The 16,000-nt window shown below is 37.0% G+C and overlaps 5 protein-coding genes and 1 pseudogene across 16 annotated transcripts in view; 3 read left to right on the top strand and 3 right to left on the bottom strand.

Annotated features, from left to right (window-relative positions):
- LOC105432357 (uncharacterized) overlaps nt 1-1,238 on the bottom strand; it is a 28,180-nt gene extending 26,942 nt beyond the window's left edge. The window contains exon 1 of the mRNA XM_089074446.1: nt 1,107-1,238. The gene's annotated coding sequence lies outside the window, so the exon portion shown is untranslated. The remainder of the gene's footprint in view (nt 1-1,106) is intronic.
- On the top strand, nt 1,210-3,981 carry LOC105432358 (uncharacterized). 2 transcript variants are annotated; one of them, XM_011647134.3, is made up of 6 exons: nt 1,210-1,363; nt 1,973-2,161; nt 2,343-2,481; nt 2,583-2,744; nt 2,865-2,990; nt 3,082-3,981. In XM_011647134.3, the coding sequence occupies exons 1-6, from the start codon at nt 1,216-1,218 to the stop codon at nt 3,230-3,232; spliced, it is 915 nt and encodes a 304-aa protein (XP_011645436.2). In that variant the 5' UTR covers nt 1,210-1,215; the 3' UTR covers nt 3,233-3,981. The 2 variants fall into 2 exon arrangements, with proteins under 2 accessions (XP_011645436.2, XP_011645437.2); XM_011647135.3 differs by having other exon boundaries at nt 1,262-1,535.
- Nucleotides 2,195-6,150, bottom strand: LOC105432359 (ELMO domain-containing protein 2). The gene is made up of 2 exons (XM_011647136.3): nt 6,000-6,150; nt 2,195-5,912 (listed from the first exon to the last, which is right to left on the bottom strand). Exon 2 carries the CDS (start codon nt 5,784-5,786, stop codon nt 4,848-4,850), a length of 939 nt encoding a protein of 312 aa, XP_011645438.2. The 5' UTR covers nt 5,787-5,912; nt 6,000-6,150; the 3' UTR covers nt 2,195-4,847.
- Nucleotides 6,151-7,043: 893 nt separating this feature from the next.
- Nucleotides 7,044-7,162, top strand: LOC112552990 (5S ribosomal RNA; annotated as a pseudogene).
- Nucleotides 7,163-8,014: 852 nt separating this feature from the next.
- D1 (D1 chromosomal protein) lies at nt 8,015-13,240 on the top strand. Of its 6 annotated transcripts, none has more exons than XM_089074551.1 (3): nt 8,015-8,172; nt 11,955-12,194; nt 12,353-13,240. In XM_089074551.1, the coding sequence occupies exons 2-3, from the start codon at nt 11,973-11,975 to the stop codon at nt 12,482-12,484; spliced, it is 354 nt and encodes a 117-aa protein (XP_088930677.1). In that variant the 5' UTR covers nt 8,015-8,172; nt 11,955-11,972; the 3' UTR covers nt 12,485-13,240. The 6 variants fall into 6 exon arrangements, with proteins under 6 accessions (XP_088930677.1, XP_011645447.1, XP_088930674.1 ...); XM_011647145.3 differs by lacking the exon at nt 8,015-8,172 and adding an exon at nt 9,445-9,659; XM_089074548.1 differs by lacking the exon at nt 8,015-8,172 and adding an exon at nt 9,976-10,418.
- LOC105432361 (uncharacterized protein C3orf18 homolog) lies at nt 11,663-15,904 on the bottom strand. 6 transcript variants are annotated; one of them, XM_089074498.1, is made up of 4 exons: nt 14,637-15,904; nt 14,036-14,179; nt 13,918-13,966; nt 11,663-11,902 (listed from the first exon to the last, which is right to left on the bottom strand). In XM_089074498.1, exons 1-4 carry the CDS (start codon nt 15,012-15,014, stop codon nt 11,865-11,867), a joined length of 609 nt encoding a protein of 202 aa, XP_088930624.1. In that variant the 5' UTR covers nt 15,015-15,904; the 3' UTR covers nt 11,663-11,864. The 6 variants fall into 6 exon arrangements, with proteins under 6 accessions (XP_088930624.1, XP_088930619.1, XP_011645441.1 ...); XM_089074493.1 differs by having other exon boundaries at nt 14,631-15,903; XM_011647139.3 differs by lacking the exon at nt 13,918-13,966 and having other exon boundaries at nt 14,032-14,179; nt 14,631-15,903.
- Nucleotides 15,905-16,000: the final 96 nt, after the last annotated feature.

Here is a 16,000-nt window from a genome sequence, read left to right as displayed (position 1 = left end):
CGAACACAGATGAATAGATGATAACACAGATGAAAAGAAATAAAAATAAATAGATAAAAAGTATTATTGTGTCGTAAACATACATATCTGTATATATCAAAAATAAATATCAAAATAACAATAATCATAAATATTAACGATCAACTATAAGTAATATCATACTGTGAGAGTTGACCATCCCCAAATACGAGCATGCAAATTTTCATAAGACTCTCGGTGCTCCGCTGTGAACATTTTTTTTACATTTTAACATCTCACCCTTCCCTTTTCGGGCGACCCGTATGTATGAGATGGTTATCAAAATCTATTGACTACATATCATTGGCGCGGCGCCCTTTTTTTCCCCCAATGCCAAAAGTTCAGCGGACTATTGATTCATCAGCATACAAAACGTTATATGCCGCTCGTACTTCCAACGTACCTCTATTTCCAATTGTATTAATCTCTTCAATCTGTTACTACAATTTTTTTTGTTTTTCCCCTCTTTTCTTTTTTTTTTTTTTTTTCGTAAACTATATCTCGCCATCGATTTGTTACGACCGCAATACGCATGTGAAAATAATTCTGTCGTTAACGATCTTACGTTTACGTTACTGAAAAACGCATAACAACGTGCATAACAATTTATTCACGATAAATACGTATTTCTCGAAGGAGGCGCGAGAACAGAAACGAGGATGAGAGCAATATAAAACCTGCAAATATCGTGAATTGCGGGATTGTTGCATTTTTACGTATATTCTAACGTGAAATGTGCCATACCACATTGGTTGACGATACATTCCATACAAAATTAAACTAATAACAGTAGAAAAATAGAAAATTTGTTTTTTATAGCTGAACTAATGTACACTTGAAATAAATATATATTCGAGATTTGATAAAAGCGAGAAAGAAAATTTTAATGCGATGAAAAAACAAGTCTATAAAAACAGTAAAACTTTAATTATAATGAGCAAATCGGTCAAAATCTTACAATTAAAGTCATTTAAAATTATCGAAAATTTAAGATTATTAATTTAAAATTCTTGGCCATGATTGATTAGTTTGCTTGATACTAAAGTCTTACTACTTACATCTTTCCATGCTAAGGTCTTATTACTTACGTTTTTTTGCGTTTTATTACATCCACTGGCTTTACATATTCGACAGAGCATCTCAAATCTAGTCCGCAATATGGCTGCCGCACTGCCGGATGTCACGTGACAGACGACGATGCTCTCCTCCTATTTTCTCTCTCTCTCTCACTCTCCTGCATCCCTCTCGTCTACTCCTCTCCCTGATCATAAAGCGTTACCGCCACCGCTGATCAAAACTCGACGCGTTGTGACGCGTTGTTCCGACGTGTACAGGTTGCCGGCGTGTATGTATCACATTGTACATAACTGGTCGCATTCCTTGGACGTAAACGATGTTAGTGCTCCTAATAGCGATATGCATCTTTTCCGGCGTGCACGCCGCGAAACTGCAGAGAGTGCACGACGAGGAACTCCTGAATCTTATAAAACTCGAAAAATATGTGATCGTTCTATTTAGTAAGTTTATTTCTTTTATTTTTTTTTATTTGCTTCCCTGAATGATTCCTGAAGGGAAAGGGAAGAAACCAGAAAAATTTTTTTCCTAATGAAAGAAGTTAATTATATATTATTCATACTTTATTCACTTATTATTTCTTGATTGTTTATGTTTCTAAGTTAGTCGATAAAAGGAGTTTGTTATCTTATTCTTGTTTACAACTTGTTTTTAGTTTCACAATGTAACTCTCTTTGGGCAACGATCTTATAATTAGTTGTTATTAATCTCTCTATAGGGCAGTCTGGTTTCAATTTATATATATTTCCTACAATTATATAACTATGAAATACTATGACCTTTTGACTATGACTATATAATATAATTATTTAGAATATAGAATAGTTTTAATTGGCCTTTAATATTACAAATATGCCAATGGCAACAATTTTATTTGCAGCGACAGAAGAAAATTGTCCAGAGTGTGATCACTTTGAGAAAAAGTTAGCCCATCATCGTGAAGAATTTGTTGATGCCTTGTCAGCATGGGTTGTTAAAGCTGTTGATAGCCAATTACTCCAATTATATAGTACTACTAAAGAACCAGTTGTGCTGTTCTTCCGACATGGACTTCCTTTATTATATGATGGTATGGATTTAACAATAAAAATGAAATCACATATAGATCTTTTGATTATTTAATTGTTCTATAATAATACATAATACTTTATTATTCAATGATATGTTGCTATATATTCTTATTTCTGAATAATTTATAAATCTATAGGAGTTGTACTATAAATTTTTTCATGTTGCATCTTCTTCCCTAGGAGACATAGAGGTAGAAGATTTAGTAGATTCTTTTACGAGTCATAGAGAACCTACAGTAAAGGAACTTACAGACGATACATTTGAGCATTTAACCCAAGCAAGCAGCGGTGCTACAACCGGCGATTGGTTCGTTATGTTGTAAGTTTCAGTTTTTACGTCTAATTATACAATAATCACTCATATCACTTCACATGTTATAAATTACGGCAGTATATTCTAATCACGATGTATAATGTTAGTTACAGCACGGATTGCGTACAGTGCTTGCGCATGATTGCGAGGTGGGAAACGGTCGGTGCTAAGCTTAAGCAGAAGATAAATGTAGCACTTGTTAATAAAGCCACAACTGGAGTTTCCACAGCCAGGAGATTTAACGTTTATACTACTCCGCAATTTATACTGTAAGTAAATGTAGATCAATGCTTGCTACTTTATGAGTAATATTTATACTATAAACGTATTAATAAATTAACACACAAATAAAAAAAATAAAACGCAGTGTATCAATACATCTTATACAGTTTTAGACATGGCAAAATGTATCGCTATGACATGGGAGCATATGATATTGCTTCCCTTATGTCATTCGCTCAAGAATGGTATAAAGATATAAGACCAGAAGAGGTACCTCCACCTCCAAATTCTTTGTAAGTTTAAAGATATATGTCATTACTTTAAGCCTTATTGTCTTAATTTAAATGTATAAATTTATATATTAATGCATTATTGTATTTCTAGTGACGAGTATTCAAAAATAATTTTAGTCTTTCTATATGAGAATCCCTGGATACTCAAGCTAGCCAGCATCTGTATTGGGGTGCTGTGTATTATTATAACAGTTGTTAAATATATGTATCCAAATGAAGCAGCGGAGGAAAAAGAAGATTAGCTTTATTCATCTGATTCGCCAAAAATAGATCATGAATGTTTCTCTACTACTAGATTGTTGTCTGCAGTATGAAAAGTAATTTTTGATTATGCATTATTTCACATGTGAAAGATATTTAAATTTGTTAATCTTTTTAAAATTCTATGTTTCTTCGAAAATGTTTTTTAATTATCAAATATCATTTGTTAAATAATTAGAAATTTTGCTATTTCGCATATAATTACAAAATTTAGTACATGTTTAATGATTGCAAAATTGAGAATATATTTAATATTTATAAAATCATCTTAAAATGAAAATGAATGTTTCCTTATAATAATATGCAAATATATTAATTCTAACTAAAATCTAGAAAAATATATTTTTTTACTTAAAATATATCCAAACAGTTATGTAGTAAATAATGATGTAGAGAAGCTGTTCATAACCAGAAATAAATTTAAAAAAGACGAAAGTGATATTATTAAATTTACTAAAAGATATGTTGTATGTCTGAAATGGATTCTCATGTCTGTTTTGTTAAAAAAAGACTTTTATTGTCAAATTACTAGCCACAATGCATTTAATTAATTATATGGATTATATGCTTGCTACTTCAGATTTTATTTGCTATTTGTTCATGTATAATTTATGAACAATCAATCTGTAAATAAATTAATTTTATTTAAAAATATAATTAAAGAAAAACATAAATAAATTGTAGCAATAATGTGTTATAAATTTTGTACAGAAATATATCTTTGCCAAAATTTTGATGTCAATTTTTTGAGATTTTAACCTTCAAAACTTAATCAATTTAATATCAATTCTTCATTCATGTGCAACAACATAAATTTTCATCAGACACGCAGTGCTATATCAAACATATCCAACAATTGTTTATATTTTCATAATTATCTGAAAACAAACTCTTCTAAATTTTACCTACACCATTCCCACATAAACTTAAATATTTTAATTTCGTTAAATTAATGTTATTCTTCCATTATACAATGGATTTGTTTAGTTCAATATCTTTTCTTTAGCTCTTATGATATTCATAAATATACTTTCAATTATTAAAGAATAAAATTTATAATGCACAATTATTGTTGAAAATATCCATAAAATTATTGTTATTCAATGGCAAATCTAATTTTGAGACTGAAATTTAAACTCTATTAGTATAATATAGATCTATTACTAATAATCCAAAAATTACAACTTTCATAAAATTATTTAAATAAATAAGTATGCAATACTAAGTACGCAGTAGTTCTAACTTTGTTATATAAGTTAACACATAGATTAACATTGTGTCCTAAATATAAAATTATATAAATTTAAGAAAGAAATTAAACATATAGGCATCTATTAATGTTACAATAAAATTATAGTAAAACATATATTACAACAAGACGTTAATTACATTGTATAATAGAAGAAAAAGTAAAGATCGCTATAATATAGAAATCAATTATTCACTTAAATGCTATTTTAATATCACAATAAAGTTGACATTGTGAAAACATAAAACAAAAAATGAGTTCTTCATGCCAGTTTAAAAATTGTACTTATTCCTTATATAGCCATTTTGGTCTTGTTTCTTACAAATAAAAGGCAATTTGTATTCATGTTAAATATTGTCAACTGCCGCATTTATCCTGAAAACAGTTGATGGATTAGCTAATGCCATTCTGATACTGTTTTCAAACTTTTCTTGTATTGATGAGAATTCCATCATATTACTAGGCTTGGATTCGATCCAAAATCCATCAAATTCATAAAATAGATAACAATAAAACTGATGAAAGGCACGTATCGTCGGCAAGGTCTTTGAAGAATTATATATGTGAGTCTTAGCGCTGCCATCTCTCAACAATTTCAGAGCCATACTTGTAAGATTTATACCAACTATAGCAAACCCGTAGCCATAACGTGGATGATTCGAATGAGACAATACATGCGTAGCCATACTGGGATATTCTTGAGCAAAGTAAACGAGATTCTCTAGTCCTAAAATTCCCATTCCACGAAAGTCAGTCTTGGGATCATCCCCCTGAAAGCCAATCTCTTGCCATTGTTTGGTTACTCTCGCTTCCAAGGGTTCATATGGCATCAGGAGATTCCACAACTTCAATAGCTTCTGCTCATGATGTGGATTGTCTGCGTTATATGAGGTCTTTCTGAGTTCTTCGCATTCCACGCAGAGTTGACGGTAACCCCAAATCAGTTCCACGCACTTGCCAAATGACTTGGCAAAATCCGGATGCGCCGTGGGATTGATCCTTTTGGTCACTAATACAGTTCTAATGGCATCCTCCAGGATCTTGCGCTCCGTTTTTGTCGTTATTCCACGGTGATCGACGATATCATTCAGGTATGCGATGAGAGTCCTAATATTCGCGTCGCGCGACAATTCGAGAGACTTTTCGACGCCAAAAGTACGCAACGCCCCGGACGGCTGTCCGTAGCAGACCCTCTGCAGCTCGCACATCTGCGTGGTATGCCGCAAAAACCATTTTATGAAAGGCCTGAAGTACCAGCACACCAAGGCCCAAAAGTACCTGAACATGCCTGCTCGATCAAAAGTCACGACGATTCTCTGTCAAAATGTAAGCCCCTCTAAAGCGTTACCGCCGCGTTGCCCTGTGTTACCGTAACGGTCGTCGTACCATCTCGACAATTCGTTCTCATCTCGCTATATAAAAGACCGGTATATAAAAAACAAGATAACCTCGTCAATGTCTCCTTTTATAGCTTTCTCCCTTTCTTTTGAATGTCTTACCTCTAACATGCAGTGTAATCATTTGTATCGATAATTCACTTTGCGTTGCTTCGCGTCACATATATATGCTTCATGTCTGAAGTTAGGTACTTATGAACACTGAACAGGTGTTGCACCTAGAGCCGTGTTCCGATCATAGATAGAGGAATATAGAGATGGAGGATTGTAATCAATTGTAAGGATCAGTTTCACTATTTTTGTTTTGATTAATTTAATCGATCAATTATTCCATTGAAATTTATTAATCTTGTCATCAAATAGAATTGACCAGATTTGATCAATCATGGTTGACATTTAATTAGTCAATTAAGTCAATTAATCGAAAATAGTGAAACTAACCCGTGCAATTAATTATTTTTGCTATGGGAAAAATGTATAAATATAACTGTATCCTTGATTATTTCAATAATAATTATACATTGTTGTATCCCGTATTGTAAAAATACAATAAATATAAATGATTGGAAAAAAAGAATTGATTTCGGAAAAAAACAGAAAAATTTCATTCCATAGATAATATATTAATACATTATATAAAAAAATAATGATAAATATTAATGTAAATCTGGAAATTTTATTTTAATATAATTATAGTTATTAATGAAATAAATTGTAGCTTTCCAAGAGATAAAAAAATATGCAATTCGTGGCAACAAATTTTATATCTTAATAAATCTGTGTAATAATATTTGTAAAATAATACATCAGTCTATATTAACAAGTTATTAAATTACATTTAACAGTTATTAATTTATTTATTTTAATGTATTTGTTTACAATTATTAAGAAATAATTTGTATAATCTTATTTCTCATTAAATATATTTTTTAATTTTTTAATCAGACATAGTCAAATATTTTGACATTATTTGTCGTATGATCTCTCAATAAATTTTGTACGGCATATACATGTGTATAAAGTATTTTATGCGCATGCGTAATAACATCCAATGAAAGCTGGTCATATTTTATTTCTTACTCTTTTCTTCCGCAGTCTGAAGTTGTCAGAATTCTATAAAACTTCTCAGGATAAAGAGATAACCGACCCAACGTTCAAATCACGTTCAAAGTACCAGTTCTCGTCCGATCACTGAAGTCAAGCAACGTTGAGCGCGATTAGTACTTGGATGGGTGACCGCCTGGGAACACCGTGTGATGTTGGCACATTACTTTTTTTTTCAATTTTTATTGTTAAAACGAAAAAAATATATTTAATGTAGTTATAGATATCAACAATAATGTCCGACAGTCGTCAATTATAATATAATTAATATTATTGAACAATCGATTGTATTCAATCGTAACATAGTCAATGCTTCCACCTCTCTCTCTCTCTCTCTCTCTCTCTCTCTCTCTCTCTCTCTCTCTCTCTCTCTCTCTCTCTCTCTCTCTCTCTCTCTCTCTCTCTCTCTCTCTCTCTCTCTCTCTCTCTCTCTCTCTCTCTCTCTTACGCGCGCGCGCGCTCCAATAATTAAACAAAAAATATATATGTTCTTATATGTATATTCTTTTTTACAGCAGAGATATTTCCACTCCGTGAAGATTCCAATATAAAATAGAGCTCACTAATAATATTTGTGAGTGTGTGTATATGTATAAGCAATTTTTAAAAAATATTATTAAATTTGATATTAATTTCTTAATGATTTATTTGTATTGATAAATTTGTTACATTTTAATGACTTCACTTATAAATTTCTTCGGATGTGTTGATTGGCTACAAAATAGGGAATTTCTAAAGGTTGAAAATTTCACTATCGCGATCCAGAAATTTTCTATACTATAACCAATCACAATACGCTCGGTAAATTTACACGCAGCACGGTGAAATATCTTACTGAACTCACCGCAAGGCATTTGCATCGTAATCGATCTGCTCGTCGTCGAACGAAAGAGATAACTCCAGCTTGCATTACGATAACGCCAGCTAACCTTGAAAAGAACGAAGCCTATTTATAATTACGGGCTCATTCTTTCGTTCATCTTACGTCACGTTGAGGGACGAAGGAGCATTGGATCGATAGTATGCGATCCGTTCGCGCTTCGGGTGTGCATTTTCCATGCTCCTATTCGGATTCGAAAAGAAAACAGACACGACGCGTGACGCTTCGTCAGAAGGCAGGCACTGACGGTGTGAACAGGTGTAGAAGAATCGCGTGCGAGTCAACCGCCATGTATGCATTAAATGAAATGCGCTATAACAAAAATATTCCGTGAATATGAATGTAAAAAAGGACAGAACACTTTTATCCAACGTCAATTTTTTTCTCACCGCATTCTGAATTTCGCTCTGATTATACGTCATCAGTGCATCGTCAATTAGACGCCATAGTTGTCCGGGTCTCTGCGTCGATTGGCATTTTTTTTATTCTAATTAGATATACGATACTAAATACTCCGGATTCAGCATTAGGTCCTGCATTCATTGTCCGTTGATATTATTTCTACAGATGTGCGTTACCTTGTTATCTTTTTCTCATGAGAGAGATAACGAAAGTGTGAAGGCGTTCATGAAATTTTTAAAAGGAACACGATCGAGAACGATCCGCCTTTATTTTCACAAAGCATGAATTAAAATATCAACAGATGTTTGGTAAACATATTCTCGTTCGTCGAAAACACTTGGATGAATCGATAAGGATTACTCATCGAACTGTGACTTGTGAATATAAATGAGAAGGGAAATAAATTATTTGCCGTTTCTCGAGTAAACAATCCGCCGATCACGTTGAAAAAAAAAATTCCGTTACATCAACGTATTCGAGTTATGGCATAACGGAATTTTCAATGTTGTACAATATTCTTTCATTCATGAAGCCACAATTTGTGATGCACGCATAAATCTGACTGTCGGTATTGATTCGGGACTGAAATTATTCCTGCCATATCGACGTGGAAAATTCAAGTCGTCGAAAACACATCGGGAGAATCGGGAGGTCAATGTCCTCTCCAACGCGCTTACAACTGGCTCGTAACTATTCGACGTTCGTCGTGCATACGCGATTTTTTTCCTTTGCATAATCCCACAGACACACACATACAAATACACGTACATATGTATCGATCCACGCGATGCAGGTTGTTATTAATATTAATGCCCACCCCATGCGTAATCCTCTCAATTTTCGTTGTTATTAATAAAATTTTCGCGTAATATCCGCCCGGGAGAAGAGGAGGAGCGGATCGTCATCCCACCCCCGCGTATGACGCGTAAACGCAATAAACAGCGAGTTGCGAGGATGCCGCCCGCCATTGTAACCGTTCGCACGCGTTCTCGGCAAATCGCCGATCGCGAGCGAGCCCGCGCGCGCGAAATTCCTGGCGCGAAGGATCCTGCCCCGTCGTTCGCGATGGCAAGGAAGAAGGGAGAGAAAAGGAAAAAAAAAGAGGAAGGGAGGCGAGCCGCGATTCGGGGCACCGCGTCGCGTCGCGAGCTCCCGGCGGGCGGCGTGGCGCGGCGCACGAACGAACAAACGACGATTTTTTTCTTGATACCCGCGCGCGCGGGGCGATCTTTTGGCGGGAATTCGTTGGCGCGCTCGGACCGGGGGCCACTGGAAGGGGAAGAGAGAGAGGTCTTCGGGCTGGCTCGCGAACCACGGCTCGACGAATCGCATCGCAGTGTATCGTCGTCGGTCAGTTGCGGCTTGATATTCTCCCGGTAAGTTGCTCCGCGCGCGCGCGCGTGTGTGTGTGTGTATGTGTATTTGTGTGTGTAATGCATGCAAATCGTTACGTACGTCGCGACAACGACGGCAGCGGCGACGATTCTACTCCAGTTCTGTTTGCTCCCCCATTTGTTTCGCAGATCGAGAGCCGGAATATACCGCCGCCGCCGTCGCCGCCGGCCGGCCGGTTCGCCACCGAGGGCGAACGTGCGAGGAGAGTGGAGGCTGTGCGTTCGGCGGGGCGTCGCGTGCATACGAATGTGTATGTGTGTGTGTGTGTGTGTGTATATAGTGCGCGCGCGCGCGCGCACGTCATGTACGTGTGTATAGAGTGCGCGGGCACAGCGGCGCCTGCTAATATACGCGATACGGCGGTGAAGCGAACGAGAATCGGGAAGCGTGCCGAGTGCACACACGACGACGCGAGCAAGCGGGAGTTGCGTTCGTCCAAAAGCCGTACGGTGGTCTCGCGATACGATACGATATACGTTACGATATATAATACGATACGATAATACGACGCGACGACGGGTACCGCACGAGGCGAGGCGACGCGACGCGACGCGACGCGACGCGACGCGACGTGACGTGACGTGACCGCGAGACACCACCGACCGCCGCCACGCCACGACGCGCGCTGCCAACCGGTGACGGGAAGGAGCGCGATATCACCCTTTGTTCTTCGCGTAGAGCGAGAGTGCGTGGACCCCATACGACGACGTACGCGAATATAATTTCCCTTCCGAGTCAAGGTGAGGTGAGTGAGTGCGCGACAGAGTTGGTGAGTTCCGTGCGGCCGTGCCATTTGTACGCGGCTCCAACTTTGACGTAATTAACTTACACGTCCGCTGCCGAACGGACACTATTATTTATTTGGGCGGTAAGTGCAGGCGACCGCGCCATAAAAACACGGTGGAAAATTCGATGGGTCTACGATGGATTTTTTCGCGCGTGCTTCGTCGCCGTGGCGTTGTTACTTGCAGAGATTATCGGCGCGGTGGAACCGCGCCGCGGCCTCCGAAACGGCACGAACGGACGCCGACGCCGCCACCACCGCCACCGCCACCGCCGCCGCGGAGGCACACACGGTCTGCGGACGCCATGATTCGCGCCTCTCGCTCTCTTATGGCGTCCCTGACAGCGCGAGTCGACGCGTTCGTTTACATCGAAGTACCCCGAGGATTCTCCCCGCGCGAAGCGATTAAATTTTACAATCACCGCGAAAAATTTGCGATAGAAAAAACAATCGCGATTTTGTCCCGCGCGATCGATTCGTCGCGGACTCGCCGTCAGGACTCAACGCGAAAACCGTTTGCAAATTTTGAAAATGGCGGGCGCGGAACTTTCAGAGAGAGATAGACGCTGTGTTGCTCCGCGACCGATATTCGCGCGACGTTCCTCCGCGCGCACAAGCGAACGAGCGAACGAGTAAAATTTCGCCCAACGACGAATTCGAGTTACGATGGACGAATTATTCGAGTTGGGAATAAATTATTTCGATCACGCGCGTCACCCCGCGATGCAATGCGATGCGATGCGATGCGATGCGATGCGATGCGGGATGGTGAGGAGAGGAGGCGTTTTGCGACGCAAATTATAACGTTGCGCGCCGCGTATCTCATCTCGTAAACTTGCAAGGCGCGTAATTGATAGTACCGATTTTCGCGGCGCGTTTGCGCACTCCGTCTTCCTCTCTCTCTCTCTTTCTCTCTTCGTCTCTGTCTCTCTTGGCGCGATCCTCGATACTCTTCCAAGCGCGCGAGAGGAAAATATCGGAAGATCGATAGTCACGCTCGCTTTTATTTTTGCTGGTTTTTTTTCTACTGAGAGATTCGAAAACTCTGTTATATCTGTCTCTGTTCAATAACAGCGATATGCACGAGTTCGTTTTATCTCATGTAAGGTTAATGCATCTTTGCGAAAAAGATATGCATTTTACATTCGTGTTCCGCGCTTCTACGAGCACTGAGGAATACGAGCACTGACAAATATAACATTTATTTTATCATACTTTTATTTATTTATTTGCTTATATAGGTCGCTAGTTTTTCAAGTTGAGGGATTATCCGCATATAAAGGGTATATTTTTTCATATCTTGATGATAAACATCAAGAGACGTACTTGCTTCACATTACATTTAATCACATATCATATACACATGTATATACAGATGACTCAGAATTCTTCATATTTCTTGCTACTCTTCGTGGTTCATCTTATCGGAGACGACATAATCTGAAAAGAGACAAAGCGATTGGGAGATAATCTAGTTGATCTTATGTTATAGTGAGACAGGACAATAAATATGTCAGACGACAATTCGCCTGTGGTGGAGGAGCAAAAAAAGAAAAGAGGGAGACCATCCAAGACGGATAAGAACGCTGTTAAAGAACCCAAAAAGAGAGGGAGGCCCGCCGCGGAAAAAAATAACGCGGTACGCCCCGCGAAATCTGATAACGAGGATGACGCACCACCTGGTCCCGTTAAAAAGGGTAGAGGTAGACCTAAAGGTTCCCACAAGAAGAAGGTAGGTACACGAATATATATGAAAAATAATATATATATATATATATATATATATATATATATTTTTTTTTTTTTTTTTTGAGGAATCTAATGAAGATATCTTCAAATTGTAAACTATTATTTATATACATTATTTTCATGAAAATATTGAATTTACAGCAAGGACCACCAAAAGGCACAACTACTTCGCCACGCGGTCGCGGTAGACCGAAAAAGACAGAAGAGAAACCCGAGCTAACTGGTGAGGATGAAGACGAGCAAGAAGAAGAGGAGGAGGAAGAGGAGAATTGAAGCATCCGGAGATGCAATAGGGGAGGACGAAACTAACACAGCTGATTTATCCTTCCAAGATCTTTAAATAGAAAATCAAATTGCGTTCAATCATTTCAAGGTTCACTTTTCTTATTTTAACCTCGGAAATTTTGAACTAATATTGAAGTGCTGGACATTGTCTTCACCGATTTTTGGAATTTTTTTTACAAATTCCAATTTGCGATGCACATTGCCACACTCGCGGACAAATTCAAAAAGAAACGTTGGATACAAAAGTTGTGTTATAAATTTATTAAGTTCTTTATATTTACTTGACATCACTATTAATCATTAAATGAAATCATACTTTTAAGTGCTAAGACATAAATGTGTAACCTTCTTTAACAGTAAAAAAGACTGGATTAAAATGCAGATCTCGAAACAGTTTTTTAATTTGCCCGAGAAGTGAGGTTTAATAATTTCTTTTTCTAAGAAACACGCAGTATAGAGAGTATTGTGTCACATATTTGCTACCTCCTTTTCTCCTTCATATGCATATTACAATTTCACAAAGCCAAAAAAAGGAAAGAATTACATACCAATTGAATATTGTAAGAGATAGAGAAAGATAAAAAAATACTTCTTGTATGTAACATATGCAGGGACTATTCTTTTCTAATTAATACTAATAACTACATCATCTTAATGAATGTATATTACTGTCGTTTTGAGGCAAGCATATGTGTGAATGTCAAATTTGTATTAAAGTAAATAAACTCGAAGTACTCTTATTAATTTTGCGTCAATATTTTCCCAGAGACTTTCGATATTTCGAATAAAAACACTATATTTTATCGTGAAACTGTGGCAATACTTTGTACAAGCAATAATGTAATTTATAATTCATTTATGTAATAAGATTATTTCTTAAATTTATTCGTAAAGAAAAAGTTATTTCGAATAGGAGGGAAGAAAATATATTTAATATTCAAAAAAAAGAAAATAAAGGAGGAAAAGATGAACATGAAAATGTATTACATAAATAATGAAGTTGTGAAAAATTTCATATGTATATTTTCTATTATGAAATTAGTTGCGTAAAAGTCAATGTGTTTTGTATACATAATATAGAATAGATAATACTTTAAAATTTGTGCACGTATATTCAATTTTAATAAAATGATTAAAATTTAATTCGATGTATAGTCTTAAATGATTTAAGCTATAAAAATTGAAGAAAATTGGAATTATTAAATATTTCTAATAAATGCACTATTATTTTTTATAAAACTTTGGTCTTTGAGAATTTGTATAAGAAAAAATATAGCTCTCGGCTGAAGTCGTAAATTCCAGTATGCTTAAGAACTTCATATGTATAAGAATTACAATAAATAAATGTATTTAGCCTATGATAGTCATAGCTTGATGAAAAAATGACACAAATGCCATGCGAAAAATGTACTGTTAATGACCACCGAATAACTCTGCGTTCTCTTCAGTATCCATGGATTGGTATCCTTGCTGTAAAATCAATTCGTTCTTATTTTCAAAGTACTCGCGCGAATCGCAAGCATAAATAATCTTACACACTCGTCTCTGATGTGTGCTATAGCACTCGTCCAACAGTTCCGTCTCCCAATCGTCCTCTTCTTCTTCCCCGGGGTCAAAGTTGTACATTGGCATGAGTCTATGTCTTAAACGCTCCAACTTGCGTTTTCTCGATATAATCAGTACCTTTAAACGGAGTTAGACATTAAAGCATCAAAAAATCGTGTTTTTACCTAACAAGAAAAGCAGGATAAAGCTTAGAAAAAGTATTTGCTAAAATCATATAACTATTTTGTATTTTGCATTTATTTGCATTTCTAAGATAACGCATAAGACAATGCATGAGAAACACCCGATTGCCCACGGTGCCAATTGATCGATTTAACATCGATTAAATATTAAATCTTTTAATAGATAGTCCATTAGAAAATTTCTAAGCCGATCGATGTGAATGACCGTGTTCAATTGCAACGTAGTCAAATGGGATGCTTCTGTTACATATGTAGATCTTCAGAATGAGAGAGAGAAGCGTCATTATATTTGTATTATCTATACCCTTGCATAGCGCTGTATTTAAAAATAAAAATGGGGCAAGGAGAAAAACGTCACAAGGTAATGACAAAAGTGATATCGCTACCCATACCACAGCTGATAGTATAATAACAGAGACTACCACACCAAGTGGTACAAAAATATATTCTACTCCTTCCGGCGGACCGAACTCATCGAAAGATTCAGTTGTCGATGTGTATACTGTGGTGCTTCTTGTGGTGTTAAATGGAATTGCCGTGGGATCAGACAGTGATGTTAGAGTGGTTTTAGATAAATTCCATAATCGTTGGTTATTCTCGCTGTCCAACTCTACATATGCCATTGTGGATACACTATCGTTATAGACCGTACTTCCCATGCTTGTGGAAACTGTCGTAAGATCATTCACCAGAATAGTGTACAAAATAGATTCGGTGACATCTGTTGTATTGTATTCTCTCGTATCGTTAGTATCATTATTCTCGTGCATTTTATCAGAGGAAGCCTCGGGTTAATCGTTAAGCCGTTCAGTTAGTCGCACTAACTTCAGAAAGCTCCTTGTAGGTGTGGCGCATATTTATATCTTGCGTCAAGCATTAATAAAATTAGTAAGTTTATTCTTAGTGAGTGGGCATGCATGTAAAACAAGATATGAGTGCTCCCCTCTTACGCTATTACTTTTTCAAGCTTGATGTTATATATCCTTATATATCCGTATCCAGATAGTCTGGATCTTCTGGGAGACATAAATATCACAAGTCGACAGCTATTTCAACTTTTTTTTTTCCTTTTTTTAGTAGCACTGTCAACGAATATGCGTGTTTCCCATCAGCTATGCACTACACAGCTACGTGCTCGTATCATGTACTCGTCGTTGAATACCCTGTGTCATTCTTAGATATCGGTTTACACACGTGTCGAAGGTATGAACACCGACGTCATCACATCAGGGCTTATCAATCATTCAATACGACAGATAACTCCGATTTTTTATCATCACATGAGAGATTTCACTTTGGTATTCTCACGAGTCCCTGGAGACGTCGACCAGATTCCATCGCGTCGCATCATCGACTTCGATCTAATGGTCGATGACTCTCTCCGATGTTAGTCTACTACCGACTCGGCCGTTGCTGCATCGTTGATACCAGTTTCTTTGTTGACGTTTCCTCGCGTTTCTCTCTTTCTCTCTTCCTCTCTTTATCTTCCTTTCCCTCTCTTTCTTTCAATGCTGCATGTCTTCACTCGACATCTCGGCGGTACTTGAACTGGTGAGGATCATTTCTGACAATTTGCGCATGATGCGAAAACAACGGCAGCAGACGACAACAAGCACGGAAGCTCCTTCTCCGAAAGTTCAAGATCCTAAAACTCACATCCGAACTGGGATTCGGATTAACGCGTGAGATTGGACAAGTTTGTAGGACAAGTTGGACAAATTAAGAAAGTTTTATGAACTCATTCAATGGTTGCATT

This window comes from Pogonomyrmex barbatus, unplaced genomic scaffold (genome assembly GCF_055798465.1).
Source record: "Pogonomyrmex barbatus isolate J1 unplaced genomic scaffold, ASM5579846v1 scaffold1, whole genome shotgun sequence".
Taxonomy (NCBI): Eukaryota; Metazoa; Arthropoda; class Insecta; order Hymenoptera; family Formicidae; genus Pogonomyrmex; species Pogonomyrmex barbatus.
Note: the sequence above shows the minus strand (reverse complement) of the source record. Positions and strands in the feature narration are given on the sequence as shown.